The following is a 26,727-nucleotide window of genomic DNA, read 5'->3' as shown; positions in this document are numbered from 1 at the left end:
ATACATTACTGCCAAACATAAAATGTGTGTAACACGTGGAAATCTATCTACCTTCATATGTTTGGGGTTTTATAAAAAAGAAATTAATCTGTTTCCTTCATTTGTGTAACTTGTTTTTTTGTTGTTCTTTTCCAGGAAGACTGTAGTCCATCACATAAGGACGTTCACATGAAAAAAAGGCTGAATGGATTCAGCACAGCAGTCCAAAGTACTTTTTGTACCCTGGATAGGGTTCTTACTATTGAACCTGTGAAAGGTGAAACAGGAGCTAGAAACAGGAACTAGAAGCTACAATCTAATGTATTGACAATCAGGCATAAACAAGATGCTCAAGTGTTTAAAAGAAGGGTGTCATGTTTGCCTTTGCATTATTTTTTGTGTCTGCTGTGGATTTATGTATTTGCAGAATCCTCAACCTCCTTCATACGTTTCTCCTGAAGGTGACGGCAATAAACTATGGAAGAAACTCTAAAGAAGGCAGAGTTTAATGTTAAATGTTAAGGACATGGCACATTTGGGAATTCTACCCCAGAGGGCTTCCGAAATTTACACACTTCCCGCTGAAAGAGCAGCCTCATACATAAATATTTTTTTTCTGAAATATTTTTTTCCTGGAACTTCCTCCAGAAACATCCTGAGATGTTATCCAAAGCAGAAAAAGAACCCAACTAAACAGAAAGCTTGTCCAGTTTTTGGTTAAGAAAAATGATGTAACTTCCTCTCGGTGCTCTTGATTAGCACGTCATCAATGATGTCGCTTGGGGCTTATACGAAGAGAAAAACATAAAAAGAAAGAAAAACTCTAATGATAATAATTATATCCTCACACGTAATGAGTAGCATAACCCACGGGCTTCAATAAATAACAGCTGGGCCTGGGAGCTGTCAGACAGCTAGCTGGTGTATGTACACTCTGCACTAACCAAATACAGATGGGAATAATTGACACATAGCCGCATGGTTAGCTACAGCCTGAGGGCGGCCTTGGGCCTTAAGATCCAAACTCCCTGTTGCATAAGTAATTCTAAAGAAAAAAAAATGCAACATTTTGGTGAAACCTCAGTCCCTGTATGTCTTCCCCAGGAGAGATCCAGTGGGTAGCATTCCCTCTACAGCTGACATCTTGAACACGAAAATAAACGGCTCTCATGACAAGTTTATTTTAATTAAATGTCAAATGAAAGGCTTGGTGGTAGATATGATAGCTCAATCTGAGAAGACCACACAGATCTGAATCGTTTACTCTGGTTTGTCAAGACAGTAATTGCTGCAGGCTAGATCAGGGTAGAAATATGAGAGCCGGTCTCAGCATAACAGGAGGCTCCTAGATAAGGCGCCTCCTGTTTGTTTACTTTCCTTTATCACACTCTCATCAACTCACATTATCCCGGTACTTCCTGCTTTTTATTTAAAATCACTTTGGAAAGCTATATGAGGAAATATAGCATATAATATAGTCAGTAAAGCTCTAATGAAGCCAAAATGCAAAAAAAGAAGTTGGTACCAATAAGACAAAAAATGACTTTAGGTGCAATGTGTTGGTTAATGAGAACCTGCAATGATACACTGTAATCAATTGGTTGTTTTATCATTTCTATACAGAATATTATTTGTTTTATAGTCACAAGCAATATCTCATAACCTCAGGTTATCCTCGACAGCTTGCCTTGATTGACAACCATAGAAATTGGCAAACCTTGACTGAATTAGAAAGGGTATATCCAGACAGGGTAGAACCAGATCCATCCACCCAGAGAAGAGGAAGCTGATTTAAGACTCTGATAACTTAAGCATGTTTTATTATTATTCCTGGGGACATAGAACGATGTATGTTATGACACAGGTAAGGATTTTAATAAAGATGGACCAAAAATTAGTTTCGAATCCTGGGGTAAGAGAAGACCAGTCTAACATCTTCTCAGAAAAGCACCGGACACTCTAGAACATTAAATCAAGCTAAATGCTGTATTGGTGATTGAATGTAGAATCTACAGCTAGAGCTTAGGGTTTATCAAGAATTGGTACCAAATGTTGACTGATCTCATCATAATCTCTAATTTTCTTGAACCGACGTGAATTGTAGGTTCACATTCCGGCTTAACTTACACTAGGTGATGGTTACAGGCTCTCTGCTTCAAAGTTGGCTGTGTTATCCATTCAGAGGTGGTATTCTTCATAGCTGGGCTGTAGCTGCATGGTTATATGAGCATAAGTTGGATTTTGTCACCTCTTATGTCGACAAAGCATTTTTATTCTCAGAGCTGCTCACTAGACCACTCTGTAAACCAGAAAAACAAAGGTTAAATACTGGATAAAATCAACTCCTAAATGCCTTAAGTCATTGAACTGTTGCAATGTTTATATAAGTTATGTAGTAATTAGCAACTAAAAAGATAAATAAAATAAAGTGACAAGTTGATTTTTGTTGTTGCAATTTACATCCAGAATGCATTGTGCCTAAACTAGATATCCCATTGAATTTATGTTAAGCAGCTGTGATAATGTAAACATTGAAACCGAGATGATGATTACAGTTGAATGTATTGTACAGCTCTAAACCTTATTATAACTACAGTATACTACTGGCTCTGCTCTTTAATTTGTTTTTTTGATTGCAACAACTCTACTTTTTATTATTTGATAAGCCTTGCAATTACAGCTGCTATCAGTTATTTCTGTGATTTTAACTATCCTCAATTTAGTTAATTGACTTAGCTTACAGTGAGAGCTGAGTAGGATACTATTAATCTACAATGGGAGAACAGAAAGAATAAGGGAACATTGAGGTTGGATCCAAATAACTCAGATTGTAGTTCCTTTCTGAGCTCCTATCCATTCACCTTTCGCAAGGTCAACAGTAAGAACAGTATCCAGGGTAGGAAAGGAGCTCAGCACTCAGAGAGCAACTTTTGGGGCAACGGTGGAAACACTTCCACCATGGCTTAGGGGTTAGTGATTATAGATCAGTGATTATAGAGGGAACGTGACAAAATACCCATTTTTGCTGGGACAGGGAATACTCTAACTAGACCAAATCTTTACTTTTGAAAATAAAAAGGTATTTATAATCTTTTTTTTATTATTTTAATTTGAACTTTATCTCACCTACTACCCTGTAACATAATAATATTTATTCATGAAAAGTAACACTACATGCTTTATATATATATATATATATATATATATATATATATATATATATATATATATATATATATATATATATATAAATGGGACTATCCTTTTAAACATGTTAAAAAGACAAAGTTTAACATCCATACTGTTTACATGCTGTTAGGTTAAATAGACATAGACATGATGTCGAAAAGAATACAGATGTGAGTAAAGAAAGAAAGGGAAACAGTCGACTTGGCTGTTTTTATTTAAAAAGCGCATCCAGCCAGTAAGATTCAAGTATAAGGGTGAGAAAAGAAAATAGTAAGAGGAATCTCCAAACGATGGACAACAGGGACCTCTGCTGGTAGCAAAAGTAACCGCAATTTTCATGATTCACTCTCCCTTTACACAACACATTCCTTTGCCCTTTATTTAATAATAATAATAGTTTTCATCATTTTAGTGGTGAAATAATATATATATATATATATATATATTCGCTTTGTGTGTAAAAGCGTGTAACAAAAAGGTCAACATTTGAATGAATCAACTCTTTTGATTTCCGGTTCTGTTTTCTGTTCGGTCTGTCCACAGACGGGGTGCTACTGCCCCCTGCTGGTGGTGAGACTAAAATATAAACGCATGGTGTAAACAACTCCCGAGTTTATATTTGGTTTATTTGCCGTTTAGTCAATTTAAACTTTAAAATCTAACTTGATCAGTACTGAAATATAAACGACAAAGGCTGTCTACAACAGGACAGGCTGTCAGTTCATACAGAGCGAGACAGAGACACAGGAGAAAAATAAGCATGTACACACTTATGCTTGCATTTCAGCAATTAAAATTTATCAATTTAAATTACCAGTCTTGTTTTCATCGTTGAAAATATCTCATGGTACTTAAAATGAATTGAAAATAACTGTTAGTTCAAAGCTAGTTTTACAGGGTATAAATGTTTTGTAAATCAACTTATTATATTATGTGAATTTTTTAAACGCATCTCTAGGAAAACGAAGTGTAATTAAAATCATATTAAAACTATATTTTCTATTGGGAAAAAATGTATTTATAAAGAATAAGAGATCAAAAGACTGCTCCAGGTGAGGCTCGAACTCACAACCTCGGCATTGCTCTACAACGTACTGTCATATAAGTACCGCGCGCTAACCGATTGCGCCACTGGAGCCTACTGTTACACACGCACAACTGGGGATATAACCCAGAATAAGCCGGTGACGCGATAACCATTTTTGTTAAAGGTTTTCTATATATATTGCCATTACATCTACTTGATTTATATCAAAATTACAGTTAGAACAAAGAAAAACGCTTCAACAGAGGATTAATTTAATCCATTTTATCCCTTCACTATGTTCGCTAGATGCGATTCAAACCCACAAAAGCGAGTGAGAATACAAGCACAGCCAAAGTATAAAATCTAAAATAATTGAAGCCCTTAGTCGTCTGATTTGAAACCACAGAGTTTGATTTTAAAAGGCGAATATCCTATACGTGTTAGCCAGTGGTGTCCTCTTTATAAAAAGGACATGAATGCTAAAAAAAAAAAAAAAAAGAAGAAGAAGCTGTCGCGGGAACGCGCACGTACCTGCGCTACGCAATGACGTACGACTGCCGCACCAAAATTGTCTTTTCAAATTAGTGAAGATTAGATTGGAAATACAGATTTTTGAGTCTATGTTATAAATATCAACGAGAAATAATAAAAAAGTACTTCAAATATAATATTTTCATTAACATATGTGTCTGTTATTTAGGAAAATATATTTCAAATATGTACTTATTTCGATTTTGAAGATTATGGGCCAACTGTGTAAACCAAGAAATTAATTTCCTTAAAAACTTTGGACCTTAAACAAAGAAAAAAAAGATAAATAAGGAATTTAGTCGGAAATCTTGGTCTAATAAAGAAGTCAATTTGTTAAGCATTATATGTACAGTTCATAACTTAATTATGGCTTATTTAGTAGGAATTGCTGCCTCAATGAAGTGAAGCATTGAGAAAATCAGCCTGCAGCTTTGCAGAGGTGGTAAGGAGGCCCAGGTTGCTATAACTTCCTCTCCCTCTAGACAATAATCCATAGGAGCCATTTTGTCCATTTCTTTGATGCACCCATAACACTGCCATGATCATCTGCTTACATTATTGCATATCAGTGCAACACTATCGTCAAAGATTTAGGATTAAAGTAGCCATAACAACCCATAACAACCTACTTACTGTAATGTACTGCATTTAGTTTCCTTTCATTTTTCAGCTTTGATTTGGAATCAAACTGGAGCCTGGATCTCTAATAATTCTAATTTAGGGAAACCACTTCCCTTGAAATTAAATGTCTAACCTCAGTGCAAAACTAGTTGGCCACAAGAGGTCCTCCTTTTCTATAAAGTACCACCACATAACTATAAAACAGCTATTATTAAGATATAAATTACCTAAACTAATATATAGCTTACGTGCAAGTAATAGTATTAAGTTGTAGATTATTTAGATGTTTGGTGTGTGTCTGTAGCCACATAAGTGTGAACATATAGGGATGTTGTAGAAATTGAGATTTATATAATGTTAGGCAGCAAGAGACTTGGTTTAAGTGACATAAAGTTTTATTTTGAAAAATAAATGCAAAAAAAAACTAAACATTTTAAGGATAAATACAGCAACTGCAGCATGAAATATATGTCCTAATAGCACACAAAGGAAGGAGAGTCAACAAATGCAAATACACCTTTTTATGCACATTTTTTATTTAGAAAAATTGAAAATATGTCATTATCATTAATAAAGGGCCTTTCAAAGCGTACTTACTAGAAAGAAAAACTTTAATATTAAATCCATTACAGTTTTTATTGAAGTGAATATTAAACAATATATACTGTAAGAGTAAATGTGAGAGAAGCAAGTGCAAATGGAAGGATTTTATTCCTGCAACAGAGATAGGGTGGTTTGTTTATTTTCTTAAGGATTCAGAAAGTCTCATTGCCTTGTCTTCTTCTTTGGAGGTTATCCCAACTGATAAACATGTACAAGTTAAACACTGCAAACAAATAGAGCGATTGTCAGGAAACACAGGCTTCTCTGTGTGGGGTTGTGGCAGCAGCGGTGACCATTTTGTCAATTAAAGCTGTGTATCTAACAGGCACCTTATTGGGAGATGTGTGAAAGATAATTTTTGAAACTTGGTCTCAGCGTGGAAAAATCAGACAATGCAGATTTCATGTTTCAGCGTGTAAATGCTAGCACAAAAGCACCACACAATTGTTTTCTTCCTGCTTTTGAAAGCATATCGATGCAGTGGGTCTCTAGTTGTACCTTTTTAGCAAACTTAGATATTGACCAACATTTTTGGAGTTTGCATGTTCTCCTCGTTTACTCATACTTATATTTCCTCCTATCGTAGCTTAAACCCTTATCTTTGTATAGACTGTTTTATGTGCAATTAATTGATTTCATTTTCTCCTACTGGCACAATATGGTCCTTTCAGCATTAGCTGAAACTATTTTCTACTGGGCGAGAAAGATTGAAGTTTCAAATGAAGTTAAAAAATACCAGTTTAAATATATGCATCAGTTATTGCAAATAACCCTAATAGATTTTGTAATGTGAGACTCAATGAATGGATTTTTATTACTCAAGGTTTGTCTGAAGAAAGTGTATTATAAGCTAAATGTTTCAGAAAGCACATAACGTTTCAGTCATTTCAAATAATCCAGCATAACATCTTAACTAACAGTAACAGATACAGTTGTATCTCTAGCCAAGAAAAAGAAAGCATGCAACTTTATTATTCTGCTCAGGTTTGTGTAATTTTCTTCCTTTTAATAATCATAAAAAATTTTGGGAAAGTTAAGGATTAGTTCATCAAAGTCAGTCAGCTTGAATAAAGAGAAAATAAATCAGACTGTAAGGTAGCAGCTAGCCAGGATAGAGGAGCCCCAGCTTAACAATCTTAGAAAACTATTATACCATTAGAGAAATAATAACAGTTTGTGTAAACGCTTTATAATAGACCTTTACACCAGTCATGTTTGCATTAAAATTGAAATAATTACCCTTGGGAGAGATGCTTGGAACATGAAGTCAATTTAGCTTTCAGGAAAATCAGGTGTACTTTAGTCAGACCATGTGTTTTGAAATTTTGTTGCGGCCATCTTGCATAGAGAAGGTTAAACAAAATATAAATGATAATAATTGAACTTCATTAATCTCACATTGGAAAAATTCACCTCTGCATTCGACCCATCCCTTGGGGAGCAGTGGGCTGCCATTGTGCAGCGCCTGGCAAGCAGTGTGGCGTTAATGGTCTTGCTCAGGGACCCAGAGTGGCAGTCTGTGGGAGTTGGTCTTGAACGCAGATCCTCAGGATTCCAAGCGCAACGCCCTAACCACTAGGCAGCCACTATGATGCTGTGAGTACAGATGTTACGAACAGAGACATAAGGCCATTACAGTACTTCTATGTCCTTCCTCAAAAGTTCAGGATTAATTGTACTAAAATACAATGAAGAAAGAGGAAATGTAACTTTTATTCATTGTACCATTACTAGTACACTGATATGATAAATTCAGCTTATAAAAATCTGGACTGCTGTTAAAACATCCTTCGGCAAAATAACAATTTCTAACATTTGTTTGACCTCTTTCCATTTAAACAATACCCTGAATATTAAATCCTTTTACTGGACAGGAATTATATGTTACTTGCTGCTCTGGTGTCTTTTTACATCTGAAGGAGTTCTTAAGAGTGTGATGAAACACAGAGCTGGTGAAAACGTAGACGACAGGATCCAATGCACTGTTGAGGTAGGTCAGGCCAATGCACACCATAAAGACATTAATACATATGCTGTAAGATTCACACGCTTCTTTGTGGTACATTTTTATGTACAACCCTACCAGGCCTGAAAAGACACCTGGCATGAAACAGAAGGTGAACACCGTAGTGATGACCATCACAGCTCTGATGGCCCGTTGTACTTTCTCTTTGTCCATTCTCAGCTTTCTTACTTGACAGGCAATCCCGATAGAGCAGAAGAGCAACAAAAAAAATGGCAGGAAAAACTCTAAAATATAAGAAGCATAGTGAACTTTTATTGCCAGAGGGATTACTTTGTAGGAGTGGAAGCTGCGACATATTTTTTTTTCTTTATGCTCCTTATGAAGGAGGTTGGTGGTCAACAATGGGAGTCGATACAAAACCACAATGAGCCATATCAGAGCTGCAAACTTGTGCGCGTGTCTCGAAAGCAGTCGACTGACAGAGTGATGTGGATAAACCACCTTGAAGTAACGGTCCAGTGCCACGGCTGTCATGAAAGAGATACTAGCGGATCGATTGACAGACAACATGTACTGGTTAATGCGGCACCAAACTGGTCCAAATATCCAGTCATCTCCTCGCCAGTGGGTGTCGATGCGGAAGGGCACACTGAGAAAAAGCAGCAAGTCGGCCAGACACAGGTTAAAGAGGAAAGTGACATGAGATTTCCAGGACTTCATACGGCAACAGAAAATCCACAGTGCCACGATGCTTCCCGGTAGGCCCACAAGCGTCTCAACCATCAGAAAGATCATCACAAACACACTTCCAACTTCACTGGTCTTGAGCTGGCAGGTGGTGTTTACCTCTGAACTCATTCCGGCAGATTAAAGTTGGATCTTTCTGCTTGCTGAACGGCAATGCCACCACCTGGTTACGAAGTTTCCTGTTATTAACCCTATCAAAGACAGGAAAAATGAAAAGAATACAAACTCATTAAACCATTATTTCATTAATTATAAGACAAAAGCAAATAATTTTGGAAATTAATAATACGAGGCTGATTATTTCTACCAACTTTTTTAAGGTTAGCAGTGAGAGATTATGACAGATCATGTGGTTATTTATTGCTATTAATTACAAGTAAGAAGTTGCTTAGAATTAGTTGCATTGAATTAAATTATATTTTACAATTTGTTTTATGAAAATACATCTTCAAACTTCTTAGACATTTACATACCAACCAAGAGAAATAAAAACACACTCATTTGTTGAATAAATAGGTATGCAGTGGTTTTTTTAATAAGAAAAATGCTAATTGGAGAATGAAAGGGCAAAGAAGCAAAACCTGACTAGGGATGTGAAGGCTAAACCTAGCATAGTTTTCTTTTAATTTGTCTATACTTTGTAAAGTTTTAAAGGAATGACAAAACAAATAGAAAAGTATTTATTCAACCAACTGAATATGAGGGTAAAGTCGCAGGATTTAGCAAATGAAGAAGCAAATTTATTCTGGATATGTTTTTGTTTTTTTGGTCTGAAGTTTGAGCAGTTTCTGCAATTCTTTCTTTTAGACTTTTTAACTCAATTTTATTATATGTTTTGATTTGCTTTATCTTTGATCCCTTTATCAATTAATTAAATAACTGATTTTATAATAAACATTTTATTCTTCTTGAACATCATGCCCATAACAAGTGTAAGTAAACTTCTGACAGCAAACCTTGGTATATTAATATCTTAAACAGATACATACCCTAACCTCTGATTAAACTAATTTAATCAGTTTAACACAGAACTTAGCCCCTTATGATCACACATATTGCCTAATAACGGAAATAACTGATTAAATATTAACTTTATAGCCCTCGTTTATGTGTAAATGGCAGGTGACTCGAACCTGGTTTGACTTACCTTTATTGAAGTGCTGAAGCCAGGATTTGATGCTTTTTGTGAAGTTTGATTTTAGTCATTTTAGTTTTTTGCTTAGTAGAACCAGTTCCTATATTTACTTCTGTCTTGTTTGATCAGGTACCCTTTTCCTAAATGCCAAATGTTAATCAGCAGGCTTATTCCGCCCAAAATACCGCATATTGCCTGTTTTGGTTTGTTTGTTTTGTTTTTTGCTGAATCATTAGTTATGTCTGTATCCTTTAATTTGTGATTGTTATTTTTATATATTTCTCCATCTAGTTTAAATTTTTGGCACAATACAGACTAAACACCCTTAGAATCTAATCTCGTAATTCTGCTATCTCTTTGGTATACAGAGCATGCTTTGAGAAAGTATACAGAAAGTGAAAATTATGTGGACAATAAGGTTTTGTTGATGTTAGGAATCCTAAGAGACCAGCAGCCCGATTTAAGAAGAGAGAAAGGAAACTGTAGATCTAACAAACTCTTGCTACAGTCAAGCGGTAAACCTTGAGGCTTGAGGACTGGACAATAACACTGGGAAAGCATTGCCAGGTCCAGTGAATCAGCTGCATAATTTAGGTTTAAAATTGATCATAATGTTTGGTCAGAATATTGCAGAAATAACATGAAAGCATAGATTCATCCTTGTTTGTTGTTCTGGTTGGTGGTGATTGTAGTGTCATGTTGGAGATACTATCTTGTCAAACTTTGGGGACCTTTAGAACTACATGAAATGCGTTTGAACCCCACCGCCTATGTACCGTACCGCAAATGATCATGTCCTCCTCTCTATGGCTAATTTATTCACTTTCTGATGGATAACTTGTAAACAAAAACATCTCTGGACGAGGAGCAGCTCTGCTGTAAAGCTTTCTAGATGGTAAAGCTCCTCAGACTCTTACCTTAAAAAGAGAAAAGCAAGCTTATGACGAAAACTCGCACAAACCAGAACCGAGAATATGCTTCTTTTAAGCCAGATCCATATCTTGTGAGTTTGGGTATCGTTTACCTGACTAGCAATAAAAAAGAACATTTGAGAATTTTAATATAACTGTTTGTGATATTAGATGGTAGGTTCTTGACTTGTAAGTAGTTTGTGGTTTCCCTGTGAAATTATGCATGAGTAAAAACAGTTACCTAATACCAATGCAACAGCCAGAGCCAGTTTAGATAGGAAACTGCTCACGAGATAACAGAGACACATCTTTTGGCAATATTTATAAGGAGAGAGAAACAAGAAACAGTAAAAGTTTTTTCTGCTGACGACAATGGAGTATAAATAAGGTGGATTGAAGAATAAAATATCCTTAAATAAAGTGTGAATAAGACCAAATCAGACTTTTGGTAGACTGTGTGGCCTGGGAAAAATAAATACATGGACATATGAGAGTATAGATTCAAATATAAAAATGATATTGTGTTTTCTTGTTGTGATTTGTATGTATTAAAGTAGCTAAAATGTAATTGTTACTATGACTAAAAGTTTAACAAAATGTAAGTTTATTTCAAATTTGTGACAACAGTTAAAACATGATAATACACACCATAAGGGACCAGCTTTACAAGAAAAGTTCTTGCTAACGGTCACAAGGTCCAAACTGAAAATGTTAAACAGGCATTGGGGAGCTTTTTGGTTGGTTGAGTAAGACGTATGGTGTGTTGCATATTTGCAATGTCATACGGTATGTTGCATATCCATCAATACCTCAAAAAAGGAAGCACAAGGTTTTGACTGGTTCTATTAAAACCTCTGACATGCGCATCAAAGAAAGCAACATTTATTTGTATAGCCGATTACAGTTACAAAACAGTTTAAAGCCCTGTTTATGAACCAAAGAAACGAATGGAGAGGAAATTACATAGCATTAGATTACACAGGCAGATAAAGAAAAAGGACTAAAAACTAAAAGTAATGATGATCTAGTTAATAAGTAATAGTACACATCAAATTCAGTTCCAACCCAATAGGTTTTTAATCTCTATTTAAAGCTATCTGCCACCCTGAATCAACGTTTGTCATTTTAATTGAAATAGCTTTTTGGGTAGTCTTTCTACCTGCTTTGTCCATCTCCAGAGCTTAAATATTTGCCTAGTTTTACTTGCAAAAAGAACTCTGAACAGCTTTCCCTGTCCTGGTAAAGAAAAGTGTCTTTAATGCATGTTGCTACTTCACCATATTCTGGTTAACATGCATTGTTAGTATTCCTCATACAGGCTTTTCAGTCTTGGCTCAAAAGTCCTACCGTACTTGGTTCTTATCAGGGACATCTCGTCCGGAAATATGGGGAAATATGCAAAAAATTAGTAATGGATTTCTTCATTATCTTAATCTTTTTGAGAAAAAAAGACCATGGCTTAAAATTGTTTAAATGTTGCCATATTGGATGGTTTTCAGGCAATAATAGCTTGTATAAAAACACCTGTCAGGATTAAAGTCAAGACTTTGACTTGGCCACATCCAAAGCTTATTTTGTGTTATTTGAGTTCTTCAGTGGTGGGCTTGCTATTGTAGATGTTTGGCCCTGATACATAGTACCATATTTGGTCAAAAGCAAACAGCAAACCAGTACAAACACCCCATAAACAGCAATGATTTGTCTTACAGCCAATGTGTTGTGGAGTCATATGCAAATATTTTTGTTGGAACAGAAGTTGAAGTTATTGTGTGATTATTTGCACAAAAGTATAAATCATGACGCCCTGATGATTAATTATATTTGTTATCTATTGCCCCCCCTGCCAAAAATTAGACTGATATGAATGGGGTTTTTTTTGTGCAGAAATCAGGCATGAGTGTGAACACGTACTCACAGAGAAGGAGGAGGTGGATTGGACAAGGAACAGAAGAATATCTGGCAAGACAGAAATGGAGGAAGACAATGACTAAGGGAGTGTTTGCCTGGTTGGAAAGTGGGAGTTAGACAACCACAAAAACAGCTAAGAAGAACAAAAACAAGATGCGGATGAATTCATAAGCCAATGCAGATTGTTTTTAAAGCATGAACACAAGAAATACAGCAAACTTTATCAGATAAATCCATAAAAAAATCATTAATCCAATGAATTTAAAGTAAAACTGAGCTATGTATGTTTTGTTTTTTGTTTTTTTTAAAAAAGGCAAACACATAAATGTTTACATTTTGGCACATTGGATGGTTTAAAGCACTAACAGCCTGTTTAAGGTCATGCACTCGGCATCCTCTAAGGATTAAAGTCAAGACTTTGACTAGGCCACTTCAAAAGTTAATTTTGGCTATTTCAGTTCTTCAGCCGTCAGCTTGCTAGTGTGTTAAGTATTATTTTCATACTACTTTTCACAAATGAGACTGAACTTAGGGTCACAAGCTGATAAACCAACAATGCTCTTCAGTAGAGCTTCACCCCGATTCCTTTATCTCAGTTTGTTGATACTTGTTCTGTCTGTGATTAATTGAGTCCCAAAGCTTGAGAAATATCATAGCCCAATTTTTGGACTGATAGATGTTAAGTATCTAATATTTTCTTGAAATACATTAGATCAGGGCATGGTGTGCTTCATGTTTTCAGTTTCTTTTTGTTTAACCAGTGCTCTCAACAATATCAAGTCAGATCGGGGTGTGGTGTTTGAAACTGAATAAGAAACAAAGTGCTAAATCACATTTTCTTTTTAGTAGTTGCAAACTAAGATTTCATGTAAGCATAGAGCTTTCACACATGAATAAATGAAATCCTAACCTGAAAACAGCTTTCCTTTTTTTCTTTTTTGCATTATTAAAAGTTTTCTGTTGAGCTATAACATAAAAAAAAAAAGCTGAATCTTTCAAGATGTAAATAGCTGCACTGTCTCAACATGTAGTTTTTTATGGGTATGAAGTCATCCATCAGTTCAGATTGATGTTAAAATGTTTTCTTAGAATAAAAGTACCATATGATTGTAATAGTATTTGAATTTATGAGTGGGTGCATGTGTGTGTTAAGGACTGGACTCCTTTAGACACAGTTATGAGGAAGCATTTGAGATGATCGAAAAGGGAAAATCTGAAGTGCAGACATGTTCAGAACTGTAGCTTTTGTTTACATAAAAAAAGACAAAAGCGTGTCTAGTTTTCTTAGTAACTCCAAAAAGAGTCACATTAAATGTTTCAAATTTAAAATGAACAGTCATATTGCTGCTAGTAGAAGAGACTACGTTGCATTTATGATTATAGGTTTTGCAAGAAGTGTTCCTATGTTAAATTCATAAAATAATTTCCATGAAAACCATTGCAGAAAATTCCAAACTTAACACCATACATTATAATTGACGTTTTAAAAGAAATATGCTTTTAAAAGTTTTTTACAGAATGTAAAACTCAGGTAAAACTTTCATTTTCTTTATGAATTTACACAAGTATTTAGCCCATATCCTTCAAAGTCTGTCTTAATTCCGCTTTTGTACATTTTTTTTTATTATTATTGCAACCTATCTTTGTTTTAACAGTTCAAATCTAAAAGAAAAAGACAGGCATCCATAAAAAGTGCATCAAAACTTCATGCTTTAATACTCACCAACAGTTAAAGGGAAGAAATGCGGTTCAGATAGTAAAGACGATGCTCGCAAATCCCATGTAGAGAGGGAGAGAAATGTAGAGTGAAAAGGTGTGAGATATTTTTTCACAATAAGCTGGTTGTGTGAGGGCTTGTCACAACATGATGTTGTAACCTAAGATTAAAAAAATAAAAGTCGCAGGGAAAGCATTCGCCTTTTAGCTTTCAAGGGGACTTATGACACATATCTTTAAATAGATTAAAGTTTTAATTTCAAATAAACATATAAAGAAATAAACATGAAAAGATAAGACACAATTTTTTAGATAAGATAACATATCAGTTTTTTAAAATGTCTATACATAACCTGAAAAAACAAACTCAAAAAGACCATGCAGTGTAATAATTCATTAAACAAAGATGAAGTGAAAAGGAATAGGCTTTATGTGACAAATTAAGGACATCCTCACCAGCTCTTATGTATTATTTGATCCTTATTGCTCAATGTTAGTCTTTTTCGCAATGTCCTCATCAGTCTCTTAAATAATTTTGAGAGACTGATAACGTTATTGAGAAAATTACCTCATAGGTGACATTCAGCGTTTTAAATCCATTCTCAGACACATTGGTGTGTTTGCAGACTGGTAAGTTTCAATCAAGGCATATTATGCTGTTTCATATAAAGCATTTTTGTAAGGCTGCTAGTTAGCCTAGCTAGCTGAGGGAAGTGAAGAAAGAAGCAACAAAGCAAACCCTTTCCTCCTTGTGTTAAATCATTTTAAATGTAGATTGTAATTGTCTTTGCTAGTAGGAGATTAACTTTAATATTTAATCAGAATTTACCTATTTATAAAGGTAATGATGGAAGTGTATGATGCTAGGGGAGACTTGGTTGTACTGTTATAAGCTTTGGCTGCTAGAGGACATATAGACCCCTTTACATCATTCTGCTTCATTCTATTATCTTTTCCTGATCTGCATAATTTGTTGGTTTAACCACTAACTTTTTTCTCTCTTCTCTCATCCCAGTGGCTTTATCTGGTCTGTTCGTGTTTGTCTATTACACCATCCTAGAGAGAAATATCAGATGGTAGAGTTGGGCCTGTTTTTTAGTGTTTAATTCAGTCTCTCTTCTAGACATAGTTATGGGCTCAGCTTTCACTGTGACTAACTGTAAGTGCTCTCTTTCATCCATTGACATGAAAACTGACTCAAAGCCTGTCCGTTTAATTGTTTCTTTCCAAGGCGGCGTTGGTGAAGATTCTCAGTGACCCAGGTCATAGTAATTCCAAACAAAGAAAATTAAACACAATCCACTGGACTTTATTTTCAAGGTGAAGACGTTTTGCTTCCCATCCAAGAAGCTTCTCCAATTCAAAATGTCAGGAATAGCGTTGAGTTTGAGGTTTTATACAATAGCCCAACAAAGCCTTGTTTTTGTTTTTGAAAACATGCAGATTGAAACGGACAAAGGGGTCCACCCCTTTGGAATGGGGGTCGTTTTGGCTTATCTTGTTAGCCTGCAATGCCCCATACCCATCTTAACTGTCTAAAAGTTGGCCGTTAAAGGGAATTGTTGGCCTGGCTGAATAGGCAAGGTCCTCCGCTCCCCTATACAGAGGCTGTGATGATAGCAGGAAGTGAGTTAATCCCTTCCAGCTAGTCCAGTGAATTGTTTTTAATTTTCTTTTTTTGGATCTACCATGTCGCTTTGAAACCCGTCTCACACCGAGCCTGGGTTTTTTAGCGAGTTTCCTCTGTTAAAAGAGTTTTTCCCTCTCCACTGTTGCTGCATACATGCATGTGTAAGGGATTGCTGTAGAGTCAAAGACAAAATAAATGTGTATAGTATCAACTATTTAAGCCTATCACTAGTTGGTTAAATAAGGAAAACTATGAAGGATATGCTGGGTATTTCCAGACCACAAACACAAAGTCTTTGTTAAAAAAACAACAACAACAAAAAAAACTACTTAAGTCAGTCTTTTGCCCAGAGGCACTTAGCAGAACTGAGTTACACAGAAAGGACATAATCTCTGGTCAGGGCAGATCTGCTGCAAGTATTAACAACACAAAAAAAAGTGTAAAACAGTAAGAACATAGAAGCAAAGAAAAAATGATCAGAAACTGAATTATGTATGAAGCTGCATAACAAGCCCTGCGTGTCTCAAACACCACAGTAGATGGTAAGTTACCAACTGAGGCTTGAAAAACTCAGGTGTAGGGACAAATAACTGCAGATGTTAAGTCTAAAATTGTTGCGCTTCAGATAGTTTTATCAAATATTATTGTATGTGTATTAGAGGCTGTTATTCGCTCATACATATTAGGCTGATAGTGATAAATAAACCTGTAGATAAGTGAAGATCAACTTTGTTTTAATGAGTTGTATATTTATTTGAATCTGATTCTTCAGATTGTGCCCTAATAGTTTACCATAATATTTTCTTCAGGAAAATAAATGTATGCTATGTTGTTAAGCATCTTTTTGGGAAAATATTGCTGGCTAAGCAACTGTCTTTTTCCGTTTCCTTTTCTAAGTATTAGCCTAACTGTAATAGCTACTGTGTTTAATGCAAACAAGCAGAAGTTCTGAATTCATCCATCTCCTTCTACTCATCTGTAAGGGTCACAGTGAGGCTGCTGCCTATCTATCATCAGTTTGTGGGCAAAAGGCAGGTCATACCTTTTTTTCACTTGCCCTGGGTGTCTGGATGGATCAATTGATAGCTGATCGGCAAGAGGATCAGAATTTTAAACAATGACTTTGACAGGTTATCTCTGTTTTCAGATGTCAGAACTCACTCTGATGTATTTAAGGCTCCAAGTCATCTTAGTGATACAAACTGGTCATTTATCCTCTTCCTCTTTTCAAAGACGTTCACACTAAAAGAGAATGTTCTTTCTTTACTATATCTCCTCTGACTGCCTCATATACAGCACATATTTTCCAGACACAACCTAAAAAACATTTTGCAGTTGTGAAAGGTTAGAAACCTTTATCCTCCAAAATTTGAACTTTTGGTCATTCAGTAGATTGCTTATCAATAATTAGATAAATGGACATGAGTAAAGCCAAAGAAATGTGCACCAGTTCGACCTTCTTCTATCCAACAACATCCAACAGGCAGCCTTCCAAGTGCATGTCTTAGAAGCTATCACTAGTGCCTTCATCTTGAAGATCACCGTAGAATGAAGAAAACCCGAGGGACTGAGATGAATCTCCTTTAGCCGGTCAGGGTGCAGAACCTGGGCATAAATTAAATTAGAAAAGAATAAAAAAGAGAACCACAACAAAAAACAAGTATTATTTTACCAAAACTACAGCTAGCTTTGTTAGCTTATTGTGTGTGAATTTATTATCCAACAAAAAAAAGCACTCGCAGAGCGCAGACCTCCGCCAAGCAGAACATTTTGCCCCAAATTATGACTTACACCTAAAACTCGCACATGATATGGATCATTACCAAATTTAAATTAATTGTTTCTTGGCATGAGGCACACCTATGGTAAAAAAAAAAAAAAAAAATCCTTAAATCTATTCATAAGTTTTTAATTGATCCTGTGAACAAACCAACAACGTTCCCCTTTTTGTGTGTTTTTGTCTTCAGTAAAATACCTCAGGACTTTTTGAGTCGGATGCTGAGGCTGTCAAAAGTCACTGCTGCCACCCTATGGTTTAGAGGGGAACTGCTTGTCCTGCAAAATATCCCTATCTCACAATCTAGAGAATATTTTTAAATCCTTTATCGACCTTATGATGTGGATCATCAACAAAATTTCATGGATTGTTAGTTGGCCTGAGGGACACCTCTGAAAAAAAAATTTATTAAAATCTGTCCATAACTTTTCAGGTTATACTGTAGTTTGACAGACAAACACACACACACACTCTCCTAAAAACATAAAGTTATTGGGGAAGGTAAAAAAAGCCTTAGCATTTAACCCGAGTGACTTGCCAGGTTAAGTACCTGTACCTGTACTAAATTGCAATTAAAGAGAGAATAAATTCAAAATTGAATTCCTTATACTTTTATAAGATGCCGTATTTTCCGGACTATAAAGGCTAGGTCACACTGGTTGCATAAGACTTTTTAATCTCTCATCAAATTTTTTTCAATGCCTGACTGACTGTGTATAGAGAGGCTCCGACTTTGCAGGGTGAGCAGATCCCAATATTATGCTGACTTTTTATTTTTACTTCTGTCTTTTTGCACATTAAATTGAAACACTATCCCAAATTTGACTGGGAAACATTATAACAAGTAATAAAAATGTTTTAAAAGCCGTAGCTACAAAGCAGAGCTGCGCAAGTCCTGTGCAGAAAATCATGTCCATCCCTATTGACTTTCATTGAGAGGTAAATGCCAGGATCTTGTACAAAACCATTTTCTGTTGGATTGGACACATAATCGGTTTGGTTTGTTCAGGGTTCAATTCACACTGAAGTATAAGTCTTACCAGTCACTATATACATTATGAAGAAAAATAAACCATAGATAGTCACAGCAGACTATAAGTCACAGAGACATTCAAGTATACTATTTTATTCATGTAAGGTTCTCATAAAGAGTGCCGAAAATGGTGACCAAAATCTTAAATATCCCAAGGAACTAGAGGCAAGATGAGGAAATGACAATTTCCAAGTGACATGACAGGCGCTGCGAGTAAGTAGAAATACTTCATGGACAGACCTTATTCAAAGTACAGCACTGGTGTTTATATAATGCTGTTTACTACATGAAGGTTTACAACAAGATCATCCAGGCAAATTGTGCTAACAGCGACAAACACCTGCAACAAAGTAAGTAACTGCTGGTTATTTCAGTCTTCTTCTTTTACTAATACTAAAACAACCATAACTTCCTGTATCAAAGTTGTCAGTGCAAACATACAGTGTTAAATATGTCACATCCATAGGACTGTGCAGCAAATTCAGCCCTCAAATTACAGCGTTTTATGCAGCACACAGCCTATCCAAGGCAATGGAGAGCTACGTGGGTGGGCACATTGGTTTTGGTTTTCAATGCTTCAACACCCATTGGCATTAAAAAAGTGACTTGCATGTATATTCCTTCACAGTTTCATCCTCTAGTTGCAATAACAAGCTTTACCTGTCAGGAGCTATAGGTTACTAGTTGCTCTGGAGTCCTTCTCCATCTGAAGGAGTTCTTGAGTTTACGATGAAACACAGAGCTTGAGAAAATGTAGATGACAGAGTCCAAGGCACTGTTGAGGTAGGTGAAGCCAATACACACCTTGAAGAGATTAATCCAAAACTCGTAGGATTCACATGCCTCTTGGTGATATATGTTTATGTACAGACTCACCAGGCCTGAAAAGACACCTGGCAGGAAGCAGAAGGTGAACACTGCAATGATGACCATCACAGCTCTGATGGCCTGGTGTATTCTCTCTTTGTCCATTCTCAACTTTCGTACTTGGCAGGCAATCCTTACAGAGCAGAAAACCAACAAAAATAATGGCAGGAAAAACTCTAAAATATAAGCAACATAGTGAACTTTCATTTCCAGAGGGATTACTTTGTAGGAGTGGAAGCTGCGACACAGTTTTTTTCCTGTCTTATGGTCTGTATGAAGGAGGTTGGTGGTCAACAATGGGATCCGATACAAAACTACAATGAGCCATATCAGAGCTGCAAACTTGTGCGCGTGTCTCGAAAGCAGTCGACTGACAGAGTGATATGGATGAACCACCTTGAAGTAACGGTCCAGTGCCACCGCTGTCATGAAAGAGATACTAGCGGATCGATTGACAGACAGCATGTACAGGTTAATCCGACACCAAACCGGTCCAAAGTTCCAGTCATCTCCTCGCCAGTGGGAGTCGATGCGGAAGGGCACACTGAGAAAAAGCAGCAAGTCGGCCAGACACAGGTTAAAGAGGAAAGTGACATGAGATTTCCAGGACTCCATACGGCAACAGAAAATCCATATTGCCATGATGCTTCCCGGTATGCCCACAAGCGTCTCAACCATCAGGAAGATCATCAGAAACACATTCCCAACTTCACTGTCCTTGGGCTGGCAGGTGTTGTTTACCTCTGAACTCATTCTGGCAGATTAAAGTTGGATATTTTTGCTCGCTGAACAGCAATGCCAACACCTGGTTCGGAGTTTTGTTTACTTTTGACCCTGTCAAATACAAGAAAAGTGGAAAAAAAATAAACTAATTAGATCATTATATTAAGTGCAAAAGCAAATTATTTTAGTGAATTGATCTTACAGTAATGGCTGACTCTTTCACTTGACTTTTTTAGGTGTGAACTAAGAAATTTTGACATATCATGGTCATTCATTGCTATTAATTGTTGCTAAGAAAATGCTCCAGTAAAACAAATAATAGTATTTCTTATGAAAACAATCTCCAAAATTATCCAATATTTACCTATCTACCAAATATTTCACTCAAAACTGATATTTAGTGAGCAGAGACCACAATAACAAATGCGAGACAAGAAGTGTGTTTGTTAGGTCACAGTAGATATTCAGAGAACCAAAAATATATAGTTTATAATTGTTTAAATGTATTAAGTGTATTTATGCGTGTTTGTGTGTGCTAGGGATTGGACCCATTTTGACACAAATATGAGGAAGCATTTGCATTAAAAAGGGGAAATCTGAGGCACAGAGACATGTGCAGAACTGTAGCTTTTGTTTACACAAAACTTTAGTGTGTCTGGTTTTCTTAGCAGCTCCAGAATACATAACATTCATGGTTTGATAGCATTAGATACCATCAATCACATTTAAAATGAGTAGTTATATGGGCGCCAGTATGTCTTACTAGTGGTAATGAGAGGTGAAGAGATGAGAGATGAAGAGACAAGCTTCAAGGCTTTAAGTGCCTCTCTATGTTAAATTTAGAGATGCAGATAAAGACCAAAATCTAATTTGTCTGTAGACTGTAAATTATCATGTATGTTTTGCAAGGAATATGCTTTGAAAAGTTTTACAACATTATTAAAGAAGGCCCTGCAAGTAAATTTTTCATTTTCTTTCCCCATTACATCAGAATTCATGTTAAGCTCATATCATTCCAAGTCCTCTACAATTCAACCACCCCTCTTAAATGAATGCAGCCCATCTGAGTTACTATTGTCACAATCTAGAAAAAAAAATACACATATGCATCCACAAAATGTAGATTAAAATCTCATAGTTTACAACTCACCAGCAGTTCCAATAAAATAATAAGCTCAGATGGTGAAGACAATGATGTGCATAGATCCCATGTTGAGAGGAAAAGTGATATAGCGTGATTAGGAACGAGAACGATTAAAATAGGCTGGTTGTGTGAGGACTTGTCATAACATGATGTCACATCCCAAACTCCAAACAGAACCTGAGAAACACATCAGGTAAGCTCTCATATCTTTGCCAGAGAAGGACTTATGAAACACTAAATGTACATGTATAAATGTTTATTCAGAAAAAAAGAAGCACAGTACACCCAATTCTAATCCACTGTGTTTTAACCAGTTTCAAAAGTATTTATATCTAACCTAAAATGAATTAAAGACAAAAAAGACAAAAATTTTTAATTAACATTATGATTGTATTGGTTTGAGCAAGATAAAAGCAAAAGGCTTTGTGTGAAGTATGTTTACTCTGCTGCTTTTGTAATTATTTGCTGTAATTATTGTATTTCATTTTCTGTGACCTTATCAGTTTTTGAAATTTGTGGGAGAACTACTGTCGCACTATTATTTAAAACATTCCATTTCATTGAGTTTTCCAGATATTAGCTCCTTGGGAGCTCTCTGAAAGTCCACGTAACAGCATTCCAATCCAAATGGAGTATAGTCTTAAACTTGTCCACTACCAAACTCGAACTAGATTTTCTTCTTTTATAATTATTCTGTTTCATGGTGAAATGCACTTAGCCCCTGAGAGCTACCCATTCCTTCACAAATAATTGTAACAATAGTCTTTATGCCTAAGTGCTTGATTTTATACACCTATGGCCATGGCAGTATTTGGAACATCTGATTCCAATACCTGGATCGGTAAGCAAACAGTTTTGGCAATATACTGAAGGTGGTTGGTTTTGTTTGTCTTTGACGGAATTGAAATATCTGCCTAATTCAGGAGAGGTGGCAGATGACTGACAAGGTAACCTATGGTATACAGTAGGTAATTACAATATATAATTACATTATCATACCAAACTACATTTTTTTCTTGTTCATTCACAAAATGGAATTATCTGGGTGGTGATTATTTATAATTACACATCGCTGGTCCACCTGTGCGCTCACTTGCGCACAGGTGGACAGCATAGGGTTTGTTGAATCTGATGTGGCGCATTCTTAAAAGCCCAGGGTAGGAGAAATAGTGGGGGAAATTTACAATAAGAATATGAAAATGCTGTCGTATGAGCCCCAGTGTTACAAGTGCAATTAAATCCCCCCCCAAACAGCTGACACAAAACAATGTCAATGTCAGTGTGGAGGGGTCTCAAGCCCCTTCCCTGTCCTCAACTCTCAAACCCCAGGCCATAAGAGACCTACCCTCCCCCTCATCGCCACTCTCACCAACCCCGACCCACTCACACCCTCTGCCATGACTGCCTCCCCCCTCAAGGTCACTTTGATGCAGGTGAGAGGTAAGCTGAAGAGACTTAAACAGAGGAAAGTCTCTTGACTGGATGTGATTCCTACAACACTACTAAGNACCCTCCCCCTCATCGCCACTCTCACCAACCCCGACCCACTCACACCCTCTGCCATGACTGCCTCCCCCCTCAAGGTCACTTTGATGCAGGTGAGAGGTAAGCTGAAGAGACTTAAACAGAGGAAAGTCTCTTGACTGGATGTGATTCCTACAACACTACTAAGAACTGTGCTGATAAGCTACATCTACAACCTGAGCCTCAGCCTTGGGGTTGTCCCTAATCTATGGAAGACCCCCTGTGTGGTACCGTTACCCAAAACGCCGCACGCCAAGGTACCCACCTACTTTAGACCTGTCACCCTGACCTCCCCCCTAATGAAGACGATGATGGAGATGGAGTGCCTCATCCTAGCCCACCTGTGCACCATGGTGAGCCCCACCCTGGACCTGCTGAAGTTTTCTTTCAGACTTGACATCGGAGGGGAGGATGCCATCAACTAGCTTCTGCAGCAGGCGCTCACCCACCTGGAGACCACCGAGAGAGCAGTAAGAGTCATGTTCTTTGGCACCGAATGCCCTCAGTACGTGCGTCTGCACTTCTGTCAGTCAGAGGGAGCAGTCTGCAGAATCAGGGTCCCCCAGGGCAACGATCTGTATCCGTTCCTCTTCACCCTTTACACCTCAGACTTCACCTACAACATGTACAGCTGCCATCTCCAGAAGTTCTGAGATGACTCGGCCATTGTAGGTTGTGTTTTTGAGGGGAACGAGCTTGAGTATGGATCGGTCATCATGAACTTTTTGGACTGGTGTGAGAAGAACAACCTGTGTTTTTGCACCATTAAGACCAAAGCTAGTGATCGATTTTAGGAGAAGACCCCCACCTCACTCCCCCGTGAACATCCAGGGGCAGGACATAGAAATGGTTTAGAGTTTCAAATACCTGGCTGTTCACGTCAATAACAAACTTTACTGGACTCATAACACGCCCTGTATAAGAAGGGTCAGAGCCGCCTCCACCTCGTGAGGAGGTCCTTTGGTGTGAGCAGGCCCCTGCTTAAGAAAGCTGTTATATGTGGACGCACTGTATATACTGTATATACTCGTACTTCCATGCACCTTTTTCTTCCTTTGACATATTCTTATTCTTTGACTATTTGAGCTGGTGTAATGATTACATTTCTCCACTGTGGGATCAATAATGTCAATCAATTAATCAAACAAACAACACCCTTACGAGAATACCTACCCGTGTTGCTCCTCTCCGATCTCTGCTTCCACACTCTTTCGATACACACTGCTTCACTTAAGGACCATCAATACATTTAATGTTATGTGACCCAGTGACACAACATCAATGTCAAGTCATTTTATTAGACTTAAAAGATCAGGGAGGTTTCTTTTGTCGATTTTACTGCATTTATATGATAGAAGCTAAAAATAGAAGCTTTTTTTTTTATCATAGAGGTTAATAAAAATTTGAAAATGCTTTAAAACTGTACAAAAACAAGGCCGCATCAGTTCTAAAGTTAGATTTACATAATTGTTCAGTCTGATAAAGATCCTTTGGGTCTGTTTTTTGTAGTCCAGAACAAACAACACTTCCTCTTTAATCAACATAACTGATTCAGTTCCTCTTTGGGATATATTTTTTACCTTTTTTATTGCCCCTCATGTATGTGTACTACTAATAGTGATGTTACATTGAACAGGAGCTGCCAAATATACTGTAGTTCCGCACTAAACAGAATTTTCACCAATATTTATCACCCATTCACCAGCCATTACACACCTTAGTTGGAGCCCAACTATTTAATTCTTATAGGGTCTCTGTGACACACAACAAAACAGTTTTCAAATTTCCCTAACTAAACTCTTTTTGTACAGTATACAATCTATAACAACCAGCCTCACACAGAGGCTCTCCTGTGTGATCGTTGTCAGCTCAGTAACTTTATGGTCCCTGACTTCCTGTCAGTGGTTCAGACCCCGAACCATGGGCCTAAAGGTGTGTTTGCTACAATCGCTGGACTCTGATCCACAGATCTGTGCCTGAACAGCCTGCTTTATGACAGGACTCACAAAATAAACACACAAGACCCAAGACAGGCACCACTAGAGGTAACATCTGCTCTCAGGGAAATTATGGTCTATTTGTGTGCACTATAAGAGCTAAACTGTTATAGCAGAGCCATACAGCCACTTTTATGGTGTGTTTGTCTAGAGGCAGCTTTCATAGAGACCATTCAACTTCTCTGATATTATATCTAGGAACGAAAGCAAAGGATATAAATATACAGAGAAAAAAATAAAGTGGTTTTATTGTTAAATGGAGTCCATTGATTTTCCAAACCCACCTGTCTTTGCAGGGTCCGGAGGAGGCTTGGGCTTATCCAGTGTTGGGCCATGTTAATCATTTTGGACATTAAGAACCAATATCCATGTTTTATAGTAACCATGTTCTTTGGAGTAGGGGAGAACGTTTTGCTCTGCAATTAGCTCTCAATCACCAATCTTTAAGTTCAAATCCCCTCCACCCAAGACAGCATCACAAGACACTCATACATTGGGATGTGCCCCTGTCCCCAAAGATGCTTTGAGGACAAAGCAACTGTCTCATGCCGGCTTCTTCCTCTTTCCCACTGAAACTAGTTGGTTAAAAAGGAATTTTCAAACATGGGTTGACCCACTAACAATAGCCATTTGGTTCCAAAAAATAAAAAATCACTGTACTTTGTTTCCAAGTTTGAAGACGTTTCACTTCTTATCCAGTAAGCTTTTTGGCAAAGCCATTAGCCATTTGGCTTCCTTGCAATTAGAAAAAAAAGGAGGGAGGGTATGACCCACTGCAGGAAAACTGCATGGCTTCTGCCCCCCCACCGCTGCGTGCCTGGTGACACCATCACACTGGGTTAGCATTGATGATGTTACGAGTGGGACAGAAATCAGGAAAATAAATAATGGAGGGTAAAATGGAAGGGAGCCAGTGTGGAGGAAGTATGCTTAATTGTTGGCTCTTATGTCAGCCTGAATCCCCCTGAAGCTGGACATACACTGTACAATATTTTAAATTGTTGTACTCAGCTACAGCTCAAATTGTACGACGGAAATGCAGGGTTTAAAAGTTCACAGCTCACGATGTTCGTACACTGTACGGACCAACGCTATGATGCGATCTACCTGCTCATACTGTTCGTCCAGAAACCACACGTCAGGCTCATTGCCAAGAGATGGAGCTGGTTCTTCAATCTGGAAGAAGAAGAACTCCCTTGTTTGTCTGTGCATGAGGTTCCAGTAAATCAACCCATAGATGCTCGTAGCTCTGCTACAACAGCAGGATTTGCAAACACCTCTCGAGAGCCGACTGAATTTCAAACATGTTTGATTTTCTCCCGACCTTAGAATTCCTGATCAGGAGGTGGTAGTGAGAGGCTAATCGCCCATCATTACACCCTGTGTACTACACGATGCAGGACACACAATGAGGCTAAAACTTGGCCAAATTGAAAAAAATCTCGCACAACTGGAGAATCAGCACAAAATCGTAAAGCGTACGCCCGCCTTTACTACTGCTGCAGCGTGTTTATCAAATGTAACCAGAGTTGTTTTGGCTTGTTAGATCAGACATGAGATGGTGTGTTGACTTCCATACGTTGTGCTCAATGAGATCATGTAAATTAGCAGGCCGCAAGGGTCCAGAGAAGGCTTTATACTTATATATATATATATATATGTATATATATATATATATATATATATATATATATATATA

The 26,727-nt window shown here is 37.1% G+C and overlaps 1 protein-coding gene, 1 non-coding gene and 2 pseudogenes across 2 annotated transcripts in view; 1 reads left to right on the top strand and 3 right to left on the bottom strand.

Annotated features, from left to right (window-relative positions):
* Positions 1–4,212: 4,212 nt before the first annotated feature.
* Positions 4,213–4,306, bottom strand: trnai-uau. The gene is made up of 2 exons: positions 4,269–4,306; positions 4,213–4,248 (listed from the first exon to the last, which is right to left on the bottom strand). It is a non-coding gene; the product is annotated as a tRNA-Ile (tRNA).
* A 3,121-nt stretch (positions 4,307–7,427) lies between these two features.
* Positions 7,428–14,421, bottom strand: LOC107081748 (annotated as a pseudogene).
* A 5,022-nt stretch (positions 14,422–19,443) lies between these two features.
* LOC107081752 lies at positions 19,444–21,574 on the bottom strand (annotated as a pseudogene).
* A 1,936-nt stretch (positions 21,575–23,510) lies between these two features.
* LOC107081744 (transmembrane protein 229A-like) overlaps positions 23,511–26,727 on the top strand; it is a 12,625-nt gene continuing 9,408 nt past the window's right edge. Inside the window, exons 1-3 of the mRNA XM_015369962.1 lie at positions 23,511–23,656; positions 23,802–23,880; positions 24,843–24,963. Coding sequence (XP_015225448.1) covers positions 23,511–23,656; positions 23,802–23,880; positions 24,843–24,963 — 346 coding nt within the window. The remainder of the gene's footprint in view (positions 23,657–23,801; positions 23,881–24,842; positions 24,964–26,727) is intronic.

This window comes from Cyprinodon variegatus, unplaced genomic scaffold (assembly GCF_000732505.1).
Source record: "Cyprinodon variegatus isolate N-32 unplaced genomic scaffold, C_variegatus-1.0 Scaffold40, whole genome shotgun sequence".
Lineage (NCBI taxonomy): Eukaryota > Metazoa > Chordata > Actinopteri > Cyprinodontiformes > Cyprinodontidae > Cyprinodon > Cyprinodon variegatus.
This window is presented reverse-complemented; position numbering and strand designations above follow the sequence as displayed.